General features: G+C 36.9%; 1 protein-coding gene across 2 annotated transcripts in view; it reads left to right on the top strand.

Moving 5' to 3' along the window:
- The window catches only part of TMTC3 (transmembrane O-mannosyltransferase targeting cadherins 3), a 62684-nt gene that overhangs the window by 12108 nt on the left and 30638 nt on the right, over window positions 1–19938 (top strand). Inside the window, exons 3-6 of one of the 2 annotated variants that reach the window (XM_004700414.2) lie at window positions 6948–7166; window positions 9314–9413; window positions 13292–13407; window positions 14523–14695. In XM_004700414.2, coding sequence (XP_004700471.1) covers window positions 6948–7166; window positions 9314–9413; window positions 13292–13407; window positions 14523–14695 — 608 coding nt within the window. Of the gene's footprint in view, window positions 1–6947; window positions 7167–9313; window positions 9414–12608; window positions 12662–13291; window positions 13408–14522; window positions 14696–19938 lie in introns of those variants that run through there. The other variant, XM_045290108.1, reaches the window with a different exon arrangement.

Here is a 19938-nt window from a genome sequence, read left to right as displayed (position 1 = left end):
TATTTGAGGGAAAATTAAAAGAATATCTCCATAAAGGTATGAACATACCTCAGAGATATTTGGGGGTCCAGTTCCAAACTACCACTGTAAAATGATTATTGCAATAAAGGAAATTATGGGAACTTTTGGCTTCCTGTTGCTAGGTGCCATCCAGTCAGCTTGTACCCATAGCAACCCTGTGTACAACAGAATGAACACTGCATGGTACTTTGCCACCACAATTATTCCTATGCCTCAGCCCATGGATGCAGCCACCATGTCAGTCCATCTAGTTGAGGGTCTTCCTCTGCTTCGCCGCCCCTCCACTTGACAAAACAAGATGTCCTACTCCAGGGACTGGTCTATCCTGACAATATGTCTAAAGCTTGTAAGATGAAGTCTTGCCATTCTTGCCTCCAAGGAGCACTCTGGCCTTACTTCTTTCAACACAGATTGATCTGTCCTTTTAGCAGTCCTTGGCACTTTGAGTATTTTTCTGCAGCACCACAATTCAAATGCATTGTTTTTCTACAGTCATCCTTATTCATTGTCCAACTTTCATGTGCATATGATGCAGTGGAGCATGCCATGGCTTGGGTCAGGCACACCTTAGTCCTCAAAGTTAACATCTTTGTTCTTCAGTACCATAAAGATAAGGTGACCAGATTGTAACATTGGTAAAGCGGCACACCATTGATAAAACTCTTATCCTGGCGAAATAACCACATGGCAGCCGAAAACCGTATACCCTAGCTTGTCATGCATTCTTTCCAAAATTCGGGATTTTTAAAAAAATGTCGCGGAACACGGGAAAAATTGTTAAAAATTGGGACTGTCCCGTCAAAAGCCGGACGTCTGCTCACCTTACATAAAGAGGTCTTGTGTAGCAGATTTACCCAGTGCAACACATCTGTAGATCTCTTGACTTGCTTCCATGAGCATTGATTTTAGATCCAAGTAAGACAAAATCCTTGTCAACTTCAACTTTTTCAGGTCCATTTGTAAGAATTTTGGTCTTCCTCACAGTTAAGTTATAATCCACACTTAGGCTGCAATCCTTGTTCTTCATCAGCAAGTACTTCAGTTCCCCTCATTTTCAGCAAGCAAGGTGTTGGCATCTGCATATCACAAGTTGTTAATAAGCCTCCAGTCCTGATGCCATACTCTTCGTCTAATCCAGCTTCTCTGATGATTTGCTCAGCATACAGATGGAACAAGTATGGCGAGGGGATACAACTCTGCACACTTTTACTGACTAAACCATGCAGCATCCCCTTATTCTTTTTACACCACTGCCTTTGACCCATGTGCAAGTTCCAAATGAGCATAATGAAGTGATCTGGAATTCTCATTCTCTTCAAGGATAGCCACAATTTATTATGTTCCACATAGTCTAATGCTTTTGCATAGTAAATAATATACATGTATATATTTTTCTGGTATTCTCTTTATTGAACCATAGTCCATCTGACATCAGCAATGATGTCCCTTGTTCCACGTCCTCTTCTGAATCCAGCCTAAACTGACAGCTTCATGACAATGTGCTGCTGGAACCATGGTTAGATGACTTCAGCTTCTTAATACATACATTTAACTTAAGCTGTAGTCTGTTAAGTATGCAATGGCTTCATGGGTCAGTTCTACCCAAAGTTTAACCCATTTATTGCCATCGAAATATTTCCTACTCATAGCAATCCTATTTTGAATTTCCAAATTTAGAAATCCCAAAGCTATAAATCTTTTAGAATGTGTTTTTTTGCTTTTGGCTGGAAAGCTCTATAAATGTCTATCAGGTCTAATTGTAATGTCTAGCTCTGTAGCTTCCTTGCTGAGCTTCTTTCTCAGTGATCTATCTTTTCCATCGGTGTGTTAAAGTCACCTGCTACAGTTGATGAATCTGATTTCTTTTTTCATCTTTTGAATAGTTTGTGTATCAAATTTTGCAGGTCTCTTGTTAGGTGTGCTTATATTTACTGTGCTCACTGGTTCCTGGTTGACTGATCCTTTGAGCCCTTCCTTGCCTTTTGTTATGGTTTGCACCTTGAGATGAATTTTGTTCATTAGAATTGCAACCCCTATTTTTAATTAACCGTTTGCCTGCTGTATTTTCCACCAGCCTTTTATTCTTACTATATTTTTGTGTACAAGCTTAAGTTATGTCTCTTGCAAGTAACTTATTGATGGGGTGTTTTCTGAGCCAGTCTGCTACCCTTTGTCTTTTAAGGGGTAAATTGAGGCCATTCACATTCAGAGTTCTTATCACCCATCTGTGGATTCTTTGTTTTCCTTTCATACCTTTTGTGTTGGGTGTTTTCTTATCTTTTTAAAGTTTTTCCTTGTCAAAAAAACTAATTAAATAAATAAATAAATAAAGTTTTTCCTTGTCCTGGAGACTCTTAACTCACCATCTATCTTAATAGATAATTTGGCAGGGTAGAGAATTGTCTGGCTGGTGTATTTTCTTTCAGCTTTCAGAAAATATTATTCCACTCTCCCCTCCTTTTCATTGTATCTGCTGATAGGTCTGAGCATATTCTTAACCTGAGCACCACTGTATGTGACCACCTTTTTTCTTTTGCTGCTGTTAAAATTTTCTCTTTTTTCCTCAATGTTGGATCATTTAACTATCATGTACCTTGGTGAGTTCTTTTTGGGGTTTAGTCTTATTGGTGCCCTCTCTGCTTCCTGTATGAGTGTCTGATTCTCATTCAGTAAGGTGGGGAAGTTTGCTTCCCAAAATTCCCTTGCTAATTTAGCTGTTGACTTCTTCATTGTATCTTGGTCTGGTAGACCAATTATCTGAATATTGTTCCTCTTCATAACATCTGTCATGGATCTCAGGTTTTCTTCTACCTCTTTAATTATCTTGTTTGACGGCCTTTCCCGTTTGTTGAAGTCTGCCTGAATGTCCTCGAGGTCTCTGGTACTGTTGTTGGTCTCTTCTAATCTGTTGGTGAGGTTCGTGATCTTGTGTTTTGCTTCTGTTACCTCATCCATTAGTTCTTCTATTTGCCTTTGGTGCATGGTCTTCATCCCGTCTATCGTGTACTTTATTCCCTCTATTTTGGATGTCATCTCCTCCATAATTACTCCATGCAACATTCTGAAGATTTCTTTTTGTGGCATATCAGCATCTAATGCCTCTATGAGCATCATTAGGTTTATGACTTCCTCCACTATTATGTTTTGTTTTTCTTGTTTTCTTGGTGAGAGTGTTGAAGTGTTACTGTTTGCATGTCATTTGAAACTGGGCTCCATATTTCGCGAAACCTAAGTACCCTGAGTTCTTTCTCTGTGTGACCAGAAAGAGTGTTTTTGAGGACTGCCTGTGGCCTACTATGGTGGCGGGTCAGATTGCTTTGTAGACAGGCTGGCATGGTGACTCACTGACCACTGGAGGTGGGGGACCTCGGCATTTTGGCTGAGGCAGGCAACTGTATGTTTGCCACTGGCCTGGTTGGGGGCAGGACTGCTGCAGTGTGGGCATGGGGCCTGGGCTGGACTTCTGGCCACACTTTATAGCCTTTTAAATATTGTGAGGAGGCCAGAACTGGTAGTCAGTTTTTGACTTGGGTTGTTAGCTATTAAAACCTGTTAGCTTTTCCCATATGTTATGCTAACGGACAGAGTTCTGGCTGCTTACATTCAAAGTTACACAAAGAACCACAGCCTGGAATTGAGTGTGGTTTTTTTATTTGTTTAAAAATATATATTTTCTCTCCTTTTTATAATGGGCTTCTGGGGTGCTCTGGTATCGGAGCTGTGCCATGCTCTCCCCCAGGAAAGAGGACCAGATTAGCAGAGTGGGTTTGGGGCTGACTGGAACGGAATTTTGTATTTGGGGTGCAGAAAGGGATTGCAGACACCATCATGCTGGGCCTGGCAAGAGGTTAGCGAGGTCCACGGGCACATGCAGTGAAAGAGCATTTCAAAAGCTGGTAGGTTTGAACTACCTACCTTGCTCTTAGCAGTCTTACACTTAACCAACAGCTCTACCAGGCCTCTGAACCCTAACTTAGAATCCTATCAAATGCTGGTTGCGGGTTGTGCAGAACTGGAATAACCAATCCTCAAATTCTTGTCAAACACTCAAAAACCAGAACAAAGCTCACTGGCATCAAGTCGATTCCCACTCACAGTGAATGTATAGGACAGAATAGAACCGCCCCTGTGAGTTTCCAAGGCAATCATTTTCCCCCACAACTCAAACATCTTTGTTTTAGACTGTTTAGGCCATGAACTGATAAGGAATGGGGGCCAGCAGCTCAAGACTCTTTTCTATTTTTCTGCACCAAGTATGGCTCTCAGGATGGGAAGGCTTGTGTTTCAGCTGCGCACATGTGCCCTTCTTGGCCTCCTTTTCAGATTGTTCTCCTTCACGGGCTTCAGCAAGCTTACCCTCCTGGCTCTTCCAGTGCTTAGTGTGCTCGGTGTACATGTTCTCTAGGTTCGGATCTAGCCCTTGTTTGTTTACAGCAATTTCAGCAGCATCCTTGGTCGTGTTGCAGGTGCTTTTCTTTCTTCCATAGTAACACCTCATCTTTCTCCTGCAGAGATTGGTGGTTTCAAACTGTTTACCTTGTGGTTAGTAGCCCAACATGTAATCCACTATGCCACCAGGACTTCTTTTGGAAATGTGTAAATTGTCTCTAACAGCCAAAACAATCTTGAAAAGGAATGAAATTGTAGGGCTCATATGTACAAGGATAGATGTGTAAATGAATTTAATAAATATAGTAAGATGGAAATAAACTCTTAAATTTATGTTCAACTGATTTTGACAAAGGTGCCAAACCTATTCATTGGAAGAATGAACAGACACCAGCAAATATTCATATGCAAATTAGATTTTCACATGCAGGAAAATGCAATTGTTTCTTCAAAAATTTAAGCAGAAAATCCATATGGTCCAACATATTATTGCATTCTTTGATGTACATCCAAAAATATTGAAAAGGGACTCAACAGATAATGTGTACACCAGGGGTCATTCAAGCATTATTTAAAATGCCCAAAAGGTGGAAACAGCCTATTGTCTTTATGAAAAAAATGGATGGATAAACAATAAATTTATATACAAATGGGATATTATAAAACAGAATCAAGTGCAGATAGATGAAATAAGGTGGATGAACCAGAAACATAATAAGAAACATATGGATATGCTTATATGAAGTATTTAGAAAAGGTAAATGTATAGAAACTAAATAAATTAGAAGTTAGCAGTTATTCAAGAAATGGGGAATAGACGATGGTGATGGTGTTAGATGCAATTGAATCAGCCCTGCCTCATAACAACCCTGCTTACAACAAACAAAACATTGCCCAGCCCTGTGCCCTCCTCACAGTTCTTAGGTTTCAGCCCATTATTGGAGATACTGTGTCCACCTCGTTTAAGGCCTACCTCAGGCTTGATGTCCTTTTCAGGTGGCTGGTCTCTCTTGATAACATGTCCAAATACATGCGACAACGTCCTGCAGTACTGGTTTCCAAGGAGTATTCTGGCTATATTTCTTCCAAGGCAGAGTGGGTAGTTCCAGAATGGGTAATCGCAAGAGAGTAGTTACAACTTGATGAATACAGAGTTTCTGGGCAAATTGAAAATAAAATAGAAGATTCTTAAACACAAAATAGCGTAATATGAACTGAAATTTGAAATATGCACAGGAATTTGCCAAGCAGAAAAGAACATTCTAAATAGGCAATATATCGTGCTGTGCATATTCATCATAAGCAGAAACAGAAATTGTAACCCCCAAATTAGGAATGTTTGCTTTTATGTCCTTATTGCATTCTGATAGGAGCCCAGGTAGTGCTGTTGAATATGCTTTGGGCTTCTAACCACAAAGTCAGCTGTTCAAACCCACCATCCACCCAACAGGAATAAGAGAAGGCTATGTACTCCCATAAAGATTTATAAATTCGGAAATCCTGTATCAGGTTAGTTTGCATTGTAATCTACTCAAGGGCAGTGAGTTTGGTTTGGGTTTAATGCTTCTGATGGGAAGCTTAATTGATACGTCTACATTTTGGTATTAGAGATTTATAGCAAACTATGGTACACGGTAGTAGAGCAAGGCATCTGAGTGTGGGCATCCTTAAAACTATAAAAATGACCAGGGTGATATTTTACATATTCTTTAACTATATGCATTATTCTTAAATATACTTTGATTATAATTTTTGGCAAACCATTTACTGATAAACTAACTTTTGGCAAACCATTTACTGATTAACTTACCAAGAAATTCAGTACTTCACATTAAATTTGACTTATTACCACAAAAACACACCAGGCAGATTTTTGCTCCTGTATTACTTTCTGTGTAATATGTGAGGTCTGGGATCTAATGTATCCAGGTTTATGCATGTTAAAGATACTTTTTATAACATCCCAAAAGAAAACCCTGGCCATCTGGTCTTTCAAAAACAAAATATATATCAGCCATTTGATAATCCTATTACAGTTATTCTCTGACTCATGTGGAGGCTTGACAGCAACTGGTTTTAGCCTTGAATCATCATTCTCAGAACTGTAGTAATAAGCATTGAGTTCAAAAATTTTCTTTGGAACATTTGGCCCAAAGTTATCTAAAAACGTATCTATTGGTAATAGATAAAGAAGAGAATCCTGTGCTTCAACTAGATCAGTACCACCAATGCTTCTGATTTTTGTTTTTCTCTATTTCTGAAGACAATAACCAAATGGTCTTTTTCTTTTGTTATCTCTGACCATTGTATTATCAGGAAGGAAATTTGTTTTGAGCCTGAGGAAATAGGAAAAAATAGGTTATAAGCTGTCTTTTTTGTTTGTGTTATTCTTGAAGCCTGTCACTTTTCTATTGTCATTTCTTATTCATGTGGTAATACATATACCTTCTATCGGAAAAGCAATAATCAATTTATGTGCCCTGAAGAAATTATGTATTTTATTAATCAGTAACTTTTTGTTCTTTACTTCCTTTTAGGAGAGAAGCCACAAGTCTTACCGGCCCTTAACAGTATTGACATTTCGCTTAAATTATCTGTTTAGTGAACTGAAGCCAATGTCATATCATCTCCTAAATCTTATTTTTCATGCTGCGGTCAGTGTGATATTTCTTAAAGTTTGCAAACTTTTTCTGGACAACAGGAGTAGCATGATTGCGTGTTTACTTTTTGCGGTGCATCCAGTACATACAGAAGCTGTAAGTAAATGAAATCTTTGTTTTGTTTTGTTTCTATTGTTTCGCAAAAGGAGCCCTGATGGCACATAGGTCAATTGCTCATCTGTTTATCAAGAGGTCAATGGATTGAAACTGTAAAGATTTAGAGTCTTGGAAACCATATTGGGGAGTTCTAATCGTCCTTCACGATTTGCATGAGTCATAATCAACAGTAATGGGTTGGTTCTCGTTTTTTTTTTGTACTGTTTTACAAAACTTAACCTACTACCATGTAATCAATTCTGACTCTTAGTAACTATAGAGAGCTGGATAGAGCTACCCTTTTTTGTTCCATGGCTACTAATCTTTACAGGAGTAGATAGCCTCATCTTTCTCTTTCAAAGTGGCCAATGTACTTGAACTTGTGGGTAACTGCCAACATGTAACCCACTGTCCACCAGGGCTGTATATTTTTAAAGAAGAAAAAATTAACCATGATTTTATTTGAAAACACTTAATTAGTACAAGTTGAAATTTCTAGTACATTTTTTTTCTTTTTTTAGCTTTAAAACAATTTTTGTGTGTAAATATTACATCAAGACGATAAGACAGATGCTCTTAACTTTAATAATGTAAAATATAAATGAATGTACATTTTTTGCTAATCTTCATCAATACAGACTTGGAGGATTTATTATCATCCTTTCAATGTGTTTTTGTTCCAAAGGACAATATTATGAATCAATACGCTGGTTAAAGTAAGGAATGGAAATAAGTCAAAATATATGGAATTGCCAGCAGACATCTTAACAAATGACAGTAGTTCCATATTGAATATGACCCTGTACTTCTAAATTGTAGTATTCCTCCTTTTACCAATATGGTCACTAGCTCCCACCCAGCAAGCATATTAAAACTCATTTTGTTTCCCTGAGCTCACGGCTGGTCTGTCATTTCCCACTTATATCAACCCTACAGGCAACTTAGAACTGTTTCTTAGGGTTTCTGAGATTATAAATCTGCACACAAGCAGATAGCCGCATCTTTCTCAGGGGAGCAGCAGGGAGGTTTGAACCACTTACCTTGTAGTTTACAGCCCAACATTTAACCCTTTTTCCTTAATAACCCCAAAACTCTAAAATTGACTCCAACATAAAAAGCAAAAAACACTTAGCTTGTTCAGTCCCTCAGTTAGAAATTTTCATTTGTAAGCGAAAGTCTCTTTGTTTCAACTTGGTTTTCTGGTGTGAATGTGTGTGTATGTGTGTGTGCATGCGTGCGTTAGTTGAGGGATGCGGTCTGTGTTCTCCTCCTCCCATCCATTGTCTTGTACCTTTTGATTTCTAGCTAACCAGACAATTTCCCATATGTCTAAAAGAATGATAGGTTGTTGTAAATTTTTTGAGTCCCAAATATTTATAAGGAAAAAATTTGAAGATTTTATGTACAAATTTTTAGAATTCAAAAGGACTTTTGAAATAAACTAGCTCTGTCTTTTCATTGTGCCCAGAAGACAGAGACTTGTAAAGGCAAGATAATTTGACCAAGCACATACAGCAAGAATTAGAAATAACGTCTTATATTGATAATATTCCTCCACCCCACCCAACCCCAATTTCAGAAAAGAGTATTATGCATCATATTCAGATTTTACTTAAACTCTAGCCTAAATGGTATTTATTTCTAGGGGTTGAAATTCAGTTTTTCTCTCCTACTTTAATTGGCTATTTGTTTTATTTATTTATTTTTAAATTTTATTGTCTTTTTTAAGCCTTAGTTTGCTGGTTTATAATTTTCAGCAGTACCTATGATACATCTGTGGTAATGATAGTTTTGTATTATAAGAATAATTATATTGTAAGAACTATGTTAGATAATTATATTAAAGTATCATATGTTACATTGGGAATTTGAATTATTGGTACACAGAACCTCATTATGTGTTTTATGTAATTCCATCTGAGTTTATAGCGATTTCAAATTAAGTAATAATAAAAGAAGTATGAACTCTTAATAGTTCATTATGGATGATACACAAATTCACCACAAGAGGGCACTCAATGAATGTCATAAGAAATAGAAATCAGTATCTGAAAAGTTGCGATAATTTAATTTCTACTTAACATATTATGTAACACTTTCTAGAAACTCTTCATTAATAAGAGACCCACTCCCACTTCTTTTTCTAGGTAACAGGTGTTGTAGGCAGAGCAGAACTTTTGTCATCTATCTTTTTTCTGGCTGCATTTCTGTCATACACCAAATCAAAAGGACCAGATAATTCCATAGGTAAATGTCTAACATTTGATGTGTTCAAAAACTATACATCTTGATGAGGTAATTTTTATTAATCCTATGTGCTTAAACATTATATGCTTAACTTGGAGTGTATTTTAGCTTATATAATACTTAGAAATACATTGTTTACATTTTAAAATTGCACTTAGGTTTTAGTTTATTATTAGCTCTAATAGATCCTCTTATGTCCTATTTTAAAAACCTGATTATCATAGAATATAGGAGTTTTGAATCATATTCCCAAGTTCCATGTGTTATTACCCATAAATGATACAAGTAGCCATCTTCAGTCACCTTTTTGTAAGTACCACCTGGTGAATTGGAGTATATCTTTTATTATGTGTGGATCATAGTTCAACTATTTGTTGAACCCTACCATATATCCTACTCAGGACAACACTTTATATGCTATCTCCTTAAAGATGCCGGTGTTAGTGGGGAGAACACACTGGCATGTAAAAGGCTTCACATAATGGCTTTAATTTATTTTATTTTTATATTAAAGTTTACCTCTAGTAGATGGTTGTAGTAAATTATTTAGCCTGCACTAAAAAGCTTGATGTCTCCTAGATTTTTAATGTGACTGGGTTTGTCCCTTGTTGCTATGTAGATTAATGGTAACTTGGTGATTTAGCGATGGTTTCATATTCCGCCTCCATCACTTACTACTTCTATGGCCTTAGGCAAGTTACTTAGCTCTCCCAACCCGTTTTTGTTGTTGTAGTTGCTTTTCTGTTGTTAAATGTAAATAATAGGGGAGAAAGGGGGACTCAATCACAAGGATCTAACTAGAATCCCCCTCCCAGGGAGACGAATAATGGAAAAGTGGGTGAGGGATGACGGAGGATGATGTAAGATATGAAAATAATAATCTATAACTTACCAAGGGTTCGTGAGGGAAGACAAGCAGGGGAGGGAGGGGGAAGAAATGGGGAACTGATATCAGGGGCTCAAGTGGGAAGAGAATCCTTTGAAAATAATGATGGCAGCTTATGTGCAAATGTGCTTGACTCACTGGATGAATGTATGGATTGTGATGAGATGTAAGAGCCCCCAGTAAAGTATTAAGAAAAACTGTAGATAGTAGTAATAGTTGCAGCTTACATCAAAGTGACGTTGTGAGGATTAGATGAATTATGGACCTGGGAGGCCTGTTTTCCCTGGTATCCTTTGTGCAACGAGAGACAGTTCTGCAAGGAATCTAGAACTGGAGACCAGGAACCACAGTGAACTAGGAACCACGGTGGGTCTGTCAACTCCTCACCCAAAGGACTGTGAAGTGATCTCTCTTGGCTTCACAGAAGATAAGACGTGGCCATCTCTCTACTCTTACAAAGATAACAGCGTAGGAAACCCTAGGGATTCTGCTCTGTTGTGTACGCTAACTGTCATTTGGAATTAATCTATGGCACATAACAACAACCTCCTTAAGCATAATGCTAAATAAAATATGAATGATTCAAATATAACCATTCTCTTTAAAACCTTCCAGAATCAAGCCCCTGCCTAATTCTCGCTAAACTTTCCTCTTTCTTAAGCCGTCATAGCTCACTTCACTACAAGTCAATAGACTTTTCTGTTCTTTCCACCATTCTTGCTACTTCCTCTATCTTCGTTTTTCTCTCTGTTGGTCTTTACATAGCTGTCTTACTATAAATGTCTGTAAGTGATTCAGGCCTCAGTGCAAGTGTCCTTCAGGCTTCAGGTTCCCTCTCCCTTCAAACGGAAATAAAGTAAACCCAAACCAAACTTGTTTCCGTCTGGTCAACTCTGGCTCAAAGCAACTGTCTAAGAAAGAATAGAACTGCCATCCTGAAGTTCCTAAGGCCGTGCATCTTCACGGAACCAGACTGCCCTGTCTTTCTCATAGAGAGCCAAGCGTGGGTGCAAATGGCTGACCTTTTGGCTAGCAGCCAATCCTGCCTGTCTAGTGCACCTCAACTAAAATGAGCTGCTGCGCTATTATTTTTTTGTTTCTAATATTTTCACTTTGTCCCTTTTATTCTTCAGATTTATTTTTTAATTTTAAGTTTTATTGGCATGATTCATATACCCTACATTTCACTGGCTTAAACATGTTAAAGAGTTGTGCAATCATAACCAAAATCAATTTTAGGATAGCATTTTTATTTTTATTCATTGTAATTAGGTCTCCATTTCCCCCCAACTTTCCCTGTCACAACCCTAAGAAACTATTAATCTAGTTACTATCTCTCTAGATTTACCTATCTTGGATGTCTATAAAGAAAACCATTTTAACAGTGTTAAAAAAAAAAAGAAAACCATTTCAACATCTCTGTCACACAACAGCAATAAAGAAATGAAACTCAGAGAAACCACATCCTAAAGAAAGCAGAAAATAATTAAAACTAGAACAAATTTTAAATGGGTCAAACAGAAGAACAAATGATAAGGTGTTAAAGGTTAACCTAACTATGTCTGCATTAATCCATTTTTCAAGGCACTTGTCTGATAGCAAGGCTGTACACATCCGTGGTCTGAGGGAATTCTCCAGAAGCTTAATCCACATGGAGACCCAGGATGGGATTGGCCTTTTTGATCATTCTGTTGGTGTTTTTATCTCACTTTACTAATATCTCCCTTATTTCTATAGTTCTTAAATTCTTGGTCTGCCTATTCAAAATTCTCCTTTTGTTTTATATATTACTAGGTTTGTGCCACTCATTTTAAATGGTTGCAGTCTTTACCTAGTTTTTATGACATTGTGTTTACACCACATATTCGCCTAGAATTATTGCCCACCTGTGACTTTCAAGGAAAAATCAGGGCCTACTCTGCGGTTTATCATGTAATTTTGAAGAGGTGAAAGTAATTAAAATCCAGTAGTACAGACTTTGATAATTATCTGTTGTATTAACCTTGATAGTTTTGGCCCAAGAATATGATATTTTTTAAGGACAGAATAATTTCATACTTAGTATTTCCAACAGGGTATTTTTGCTGGATGTTTTTGCTTTCCGTACCTTTAATATGTCATGTAGTTTAAAATTCAGACATTTTATAAATAGATGAGTTTCTGTATTAAACCCAGTACCAGAAGAAAACCCATTAGATTCATAAGTTATTATATTATTTATGCTTGTATTTCTCAAGTCAGTTATGTCAGTTTTTCTTTGGCTATATTTTTAATCATAGTGCCATATATTTTTTTAAACTATAGGTCTTTTTTTCTATAAGAAAACAGAATCTTAGAAAAGTTGCTAGAAGTCACAAAGCAGGTTGGTAATTATTCTCAAAGTTCCTTGCTCTTTAATTAAAATATTACTAAATAAGAGAAAGTTACTTAAAGTTGGTAGAGCTTGTTTTCCCTTTAAGTAGCACTTGTGAGTGTTCTGTTGAGTTGATTTTGTTTTGGTTTCTTTGTTTTTCAGAATAATGCGGATTTTCTTATTGTAGCAGTGTTTCCCTAAGAACCATAGCCTGTGTCTGATAGTTTTAAAATCATGGATTTAATAAATTACAGATCTAACAAATGAAGTAACTGGTCTATGCAAGAATTTCCAGTTTTTGCTTGAGCAGCTTAGTTATTATGACTCAGAATTAAAAATTTCTCTTTTCCAATTGTTTTTGATTAAAAGTTTGTATTTGGTTAGATAAGTCCACCGTCCTCCACCCCCACCCCTAAAAAAAAGGTTTTCAGTTCATACTATACATCTTAATGTTTTACTTTGCATTTAGTATGTAAAGCAAAATTTATTTACAAAATTAAAATAAACTTAAATTATAAGGTATGTTAGTTAGTTATAACAAGTAGATATTGAATCACAAGTTAAAGATTTTTCATGACCTTTTGCACTAGTATGAAATTGTTTTGTGAAGTTTTGTTTGTTTTTGTTCTTAAATTGCAGTGTGGGCTCCAATTGCATTGACTGTATTTTTAGTGGCTGTTGCAACACTGTGTAAAGAACAAGGAATAACGGTTGTAGGAATTTGCTGTGTGTATGAAGTTTTTATTGCCCAGGGGGTAAGGAGAAATACAAATTTTTGGTTCCTATCTTGGTTCATTCTAACGGAATCATATTATACTTATTTTTAATTATATCTGTAGATTACTTAATCAAAGATCTATCAAGTCATTAAAAAGTCATAACAAAAAATTCTGTAAAACAAAGCTTGCTTGGTCTCATACCTACTGAAACTTATTTTTTGTTTTATTTAATAGACATTAATTTTTCAGCACTGCTTTTTAAAGTTTCAATAATGGAATTGTTAGGCAATTTTTAAAAGTTCAAAATACTTTATGCAATATAATTCATTATTGGAAGAAATTTTTGCTCTCCGTTTTCATTGATTACAAGTTCCACAAATTCCACATTACTGATTTATAATCACAGTTAAATGTATCAAATTACATATAGGTTTCCACTACTATCCGAAAGTTTAGCATTTCTATGAACCCTTTTGTAAGTCAAAATGGCATATAGTGTAGACACATTTGCTCAATTTATATGTGCAAAGCTCTTAAGCACTCAGAGATCCAAAAGATAACCTTTTAAATCTTACCAGTTAACATGTAAAACTAAATTAACACTACATAGCATTGTTCACAGACCCAGTTCAGAGCTTTGGCGGCTTGATGCAGTGTAATTGCTAGCTAGGGAGGCTTAGCAGTACCAGTCATGATGCTAGCTGTGCACGTTGCTTGTTTAACTGAAGGCTTGTACCAAACACACTGAACCATAATTTTGCTTTTCACCTTTTTCATAAAAGCAAAAATTTTGTTTAGATCTTTAAATTAACAAAAACAGTTACTAAAGTAAATTCTTCAAAAAATGAACGATGTAAATCAAAGTTGGAGATACATATATTTGAAAAGGATTATAATGTGACAAAGATTACTAAGTTACTGAGCGGTTATACATTGGGGTATTCATCCTGCTCCCTACCAGCTGCTCACCCAGCAGGAGAAAGAAAATGTTTTCTACTCCTGTAAAGCGCTCCAGTCTCCGAAACCTACAGCGACAGTTCTACCCTGTCCTATCGGAGGGTCGCTAACAGTCAGATGAAGTGAGGGAATGGTAATTTGACAGTGGTAATATATTGTTATTCATTGCTTAAAACATTTTCTTTCTTTTCTAGTATACTCTACCCTTATTATGTTCTACTGCTGGACACTTTCTCCGTGGAAAGACTAGTGTTCCAGTTTCTATGATGCAGACCCTGATAAAACTCATTGTTCTGATGTTCAGTACGCTGTTACTTGTTGTGATTAGAGTCCAGGTCATTCAGTCCCAGCTGCCAGTATTCACTAGGTATGAAATCAGATTCCTTTTTCTTTTTATGTTTTCATTTTGTTTTTATACCTTAGATTTTAAGTGACTGTAAATGTGCCATAGAATGTTTTATTTAAATTTAGTTTTTAAAAGGACTTTTTATTTTGGTGAATAATTAACATAAAAATTGCCCATATTTAAATATACAAATTAATAAATATGTTTGGCATATGTGTACTACCAAAACTCCATACAGCTGAGACCACAACCTGCAAATTGGTTGATAGAATTACATCGTCTTTGTTTTTAGTGATTTTTGTCTTCTTGTTCCCATAATTACTGAGAGGAGTGTTGAACTCTTTGCCTGTAATTATACATTTTTTTCATTTCTCCTCACAATTCTGTCAGTTCTTTCTTTGCGTATTTTGAAATTGTTGTTAATGCACAAACAGCGGGATTATTACATCCTCTTGATCAATTGACCTACATATCATTTTGAAATGAGCTTCTCTATCCCTGGTACAACTGTACTCCAAAATTTACTTAAAAATTATATAACATAGCCAGCCACTCAGGCCACCGTTTGTTAGTGTTATATATGGTATGTCTGTTTTCATTCCTTTACTTACAACTTACCATACTTGTGTCTTTTAGTAAATTAAAATTTTTCTATTTTAGCCATCCGTGAAACAATTCTATTTTATCAGTCTTATATAAGCTTTCATTTATTTTTTAATTGCTTTTAATCTACTTGATGTCACTCTGTATCCCATCTAACTATAGCAAAAAATTTTTTGTTCCTCTTTTTTGGGGGGATGAGAATATTCTTCATATTCTTTTAAGTCTTTTAAAAAAATCTTTGTAAGTATATGTATATAAAGTACATTTTCCAATTTTAAAAGTTTTACTTATTCATTTTATTCAAATCAGCTATATAAGTCATGTACAACCATTACCAATAATCGTTGCTCAATTTTTTATCATCATAAACAGGAAGTTACTGTTTTATAAGCAGTGACCCTCGTTTTTGCCCTTCCTCCCTTCCCTAATAACCCATAATAAAATTTTGATCTCCATATCATATGTTTGCCTATTCTAGGTATTTCATGTAAGTGAGGTTGTGTAATATTAGTCCTTTATTTTGTTTCATTCATCATAAGGTTATTAAAGCTCATCTATATTGTATGAGGAGGCTTCGGAGAGGTCATTGGAAAATTCCATTTTTCCACCAGTTTTTAGGCTCTCTCATATTTATAAAATTTATTAGGATGTTATTTATCTCTTTACTGAGTAATGCACAGTAAACTATCTCACTCCATTATATGTATGTGCCATAATTTAACAATTTTCCTGTTGATGGGAATTTGTTTCTCAAGTATGTTTCTTGTTGGGTGCTATGTAAAAAGGCATGGAGGAGGCCAATCTGACAGTCTGTCTACACAAGGGAGAAAGAGAACTGAAGTCCTCACCAACCCAAGGTGTTTTGCCCTTGGCTCAATCAGTCTGACAGTCTGTCTACACAAGGGAGAAAGAGAACTGAAGTCCTCACCAACCCAAGGTGTTTTGCCCCAGGGCAGAGGTCACACGTGGCTCAACCCTCCATCCTCTGCTCTGGCATCAATCATTCCTTGCATAACACTCCACTTATATGCTGGATTTGATCATTGATTGCAGTGGTCACACAGAACTCACAGAAATTCACCGTTATTGGGGATTACTAGGGAAATTAAATTAAAATTTAGGGATTGTAGTCTTTAGGATTGATTGCATTTCAAGGTCAAGAAATCCATAAGCCTCACAACTGGGCCAATAGGAAACATAAGAAAATTGAGATAAAAATAAAGTTGTCAATGAAGTTTTCCTACTTGGATCCACGGTTAGTGCTCATATAACTAGCAGTCAAGAGATCAAAAAATGTGTTGCATTTGGAAAATTGCTGTAGAAGACCTCTTTAGAGTATTGAAAAGCTACGGTGTACTTTGAAGATAAATGTGTGCTTTACCTGAACCGCATATGCATGTGAAAGTTGAGTAAGGAAAACCAAAGAAAAATTGATGTGTTTGAATTGTGGTGATGGAGAAAAACAATGAAAGTGCCATGGACTGCTAAAAGAAAAACAAAATTGTCTTGAAAGTACGCCCAGAGTGCTGCTTAGAGACAAGGATGTCAAGACATGGAGTTGTGTGCTTTGGACTAGTAGTCTCTAGAGATGGAATTCATGCTTCCTAAAGTTGAGGCACAGCAAAAGAGAAGGCCCTCAACTGGATGGATTGACAGAGTGACTGCAACGATGGACTCAAGCATAGGCTCAACAAAGGACCAAGCAGTGTTTTGTGGAATTGTGCATAGGATCTCAGTGGGTGGGAACTGATTGAATGGCACCTAGCAACATTAGGGAAATTAACAGGTAAACACAAGTCATAAACTACCAACAGTAAGAATGTAGTCATTGGTCCACAACAGCATCTTTTCCAACCAGTAGCCAAGTCTAGCCCTAGCCATAATTCCCCATCTAATATATTGTAAACCTGGAATCTGCCTCTGGCTGTAGTCTCATTTTGGAGGGAGTTCTCTACCATGCTAATGGACAGGATTAAAGTGGAATTAAGTCCTGACCTCAGTCAAGGGTATAAACAAAGTCACAGCCTACTGCCTTCTGGCTTGCATTGTTTTCTGTAAGAAATGTCATGCTTTTTTATGCCTTCTGTGGTTATAATCCCTTTTATAAGAATTAATACCAAACTAGTCCTGAGGAATGGGGGAATTGGTGATGCCCCAAATATTCCAACTCTTCTATGATGCTATTCGGCTCCATTTTTACCCCACTCTTCCCTTGAGTATATCCCCTCACATTTCTGAGCTCTGTGACATGCTGCAATGTCCCACGGAAACTCAAAGTTGGCGATAATGCTTCACATGGTGGTGGGTACTGTTCAGTCCAAAATACAAGGCCAGGCAAGGGTAAACCTGATGCTGGGTCACGAGTACACACTCCACTCCTAGCTCTGGCTGGTGATTAAATTCCACTCCTGCTTCTCAGAGGGCTCATTTTATGCACCATAGGATGGAATTGCAGTGAATTCTAGTCACAATTACTCACAGGTGAATCTTGTCAGTGTCTTCCACCACCATCTTACCAGACCCGCAGGAAATGTGGTTTGCTTACTTTTTAATGATGCTAGAATACAGTAGTCAATTCTCCACTTCTGCATTGTATCATATGTATATTTGACCTGGAGCCCCTGGCAGGATGTTTCCAGTAATTATTGACCTCATAATCAACCACACTGTTTCCCTAGCCATTCCAGAAGCAGCTTTTCTCCTCGTACCTGTAGCATATTGTTCTCTCTCAACCATTACAAGTAACAGTGACCAAGATAATCTTACTAAAGCCAGGTCTTGATCTCATCCTATTCCAAAATGGGACTATAGCCACAGACGTATGAAATCCAGAATTACAATATATCACATGAGGGCTAATGGTCATATTAACTGACTATAACTTACTTTCTTAAAGTATTTTCTCTGTCTCTAGTTTTAAGGAAGTTGTGCTCATGTGTTTTTTCCTGTTCCTGTGTTGGATTCATTGTACTACATATAATTTGTAGGTTGATACTTTACAGAAAGTTTGGAAAATTTTCACCTGTGACTTTTTAAACTATTTTTTTCTAATACCTTCTCCTCTTCAGGTATTCTAGTTAAGCATTTATAGAGTCTCGAGGAGCCCTGGTGGCATAATGGCTTATGAGTTGGGCTGCTAATCTCAAACTCATCAGCTTAAACCCACTTGCTCTTCCTCTGGAGGAGAATGAAGCTTCCTGCTCCTTTAAGGGTTCACAGTGTAGGGAGCCACCCAGGGGCAGATCTGCTCTGCCTTGTGTGTTTCTGTGAATCAGTCTGCTTGAGGCAATGAGTCTAGTTTTTTAAGAGGTCTCCTGAAGTTGCCTGACTGATGCTGTATTCATTTTCCCCCCTAGTCTTTTTTTTCTCTCTCTCATTTTAGATAGGTCATATTACTTTGCCTTCAAATTTATTAATATTTTCTGTAATGGCTAATATGACCTTAATTCCATCTAATTCCTGTATATCAGATATTTTCATATCTTCTGTGTCTTAATAATATATTCCTTTTTTATTCTCCTGAACATACTAAATCTAGTTTTCTAGCAACTTTAGTATTCTTGTCTGCAATTCTATCATCTGTTATTTAGTCAGTTTAGATTGAATAGTTTTTCTCCTCATGTTAAATTGTATTTTCCTGTTTATATTCCTTAGATATAGTGGTTGGGTGCTACATATGGATTTTAGCATTGTATATTCCTTTAAGTACTGTTAAATATTTTTGTTGTGGCATGCATTTAAATTACTTAGAAACAGTTTTATGTTGTCATATCTTGCCTTTAAACTTTGTAGGACTGTGGTAGATACTCGTTAAGGGTTTATTAAGCCTCTGGAGCTCTGGTTACATTGTGGGATATAAGTTGGGCTGCTAATGTAAAGATCAGCAGTTAATCCATATTGGTTCTTGTTTGAACTGCTAGCTAAGGTTAATGTGAAGTGAAAAATTTTGTAAATGGCTCTTTAATGTATGTGTTCTTCACTACCACTAAATGATGGGGTGGGATCATGCAAATAGAGTGTGAAACATTAATAGAAGGGATTGGTCAATTTTAGTTGCCACTTCCTTGAGTACAAAAATGAGCTATCTCAGAATTCTCAGAACAGAGAATTCCCAGAACCATGAAGACAGAAGAGCCACTAGTAGAGCACATTTGAAATCCCTACCTGAAATGGTGGATGTCATGCCACTGTGAGACCAGACAAAGAAACCGAGAAGCAGTATCTAAACTTTGAGGTTGTAGACTTCCTGGCCCTGAAGATCAGAGGCCAAAGGACTACTTGGCTCAGAGTCTGAGGACCAAAGAGAGACTCGGCTGCTGGATGAGGAGTTGCACTGCTGTAGTCAAAAGGATATATCCTTCATGTTTTCTGAACTTGCCTTATAGTAACCTGTTAAATTCCTTATAAACCCCACAGTTGTGAGTGTTGTTTAGTAATTCTGTCTGACCTTTGCAACCGATTGTCGAACCCAGCAGAAAAAAATAGTTTTGTGAGAAGGCCGGTTAGTATCAGAATAGGGTAAAAAGGATGGGAGGGGGAAGGGTGTCTGACTGTTGCGTTGTGGCAGTTGGCCTTTGTAGCTTCTGTGAAGTTAGAAGTGCCTTCTCACTTCTGTAGCCAGAAGTCAGAGACCTCTGTGCCTTTTTTGCAATGTATGGAAT

Source organism: Echinops telfairi, unplaced genomic scaffold (assembly GCF_000313985.2).
Source record: "Echinops telfairi isolate 266 unplaced genomic scaffold, ASM31398v2 ScPeMD7_2;HRSCAF=8, whole genome shotgun sequence".
NCBI classification, from domain to species: domain Eukaryota; kingdom Metazoa; phylum Chordata; class Mammalia; order Afrosoricida; family Tenrecidae; genus Echinops; species Echinops telfairi.
The sequence above is the reverse complement of the archived record's forward strand: the minus strand, read 5'-3'. Positions and strand labels throughout refer to the sequence as shown.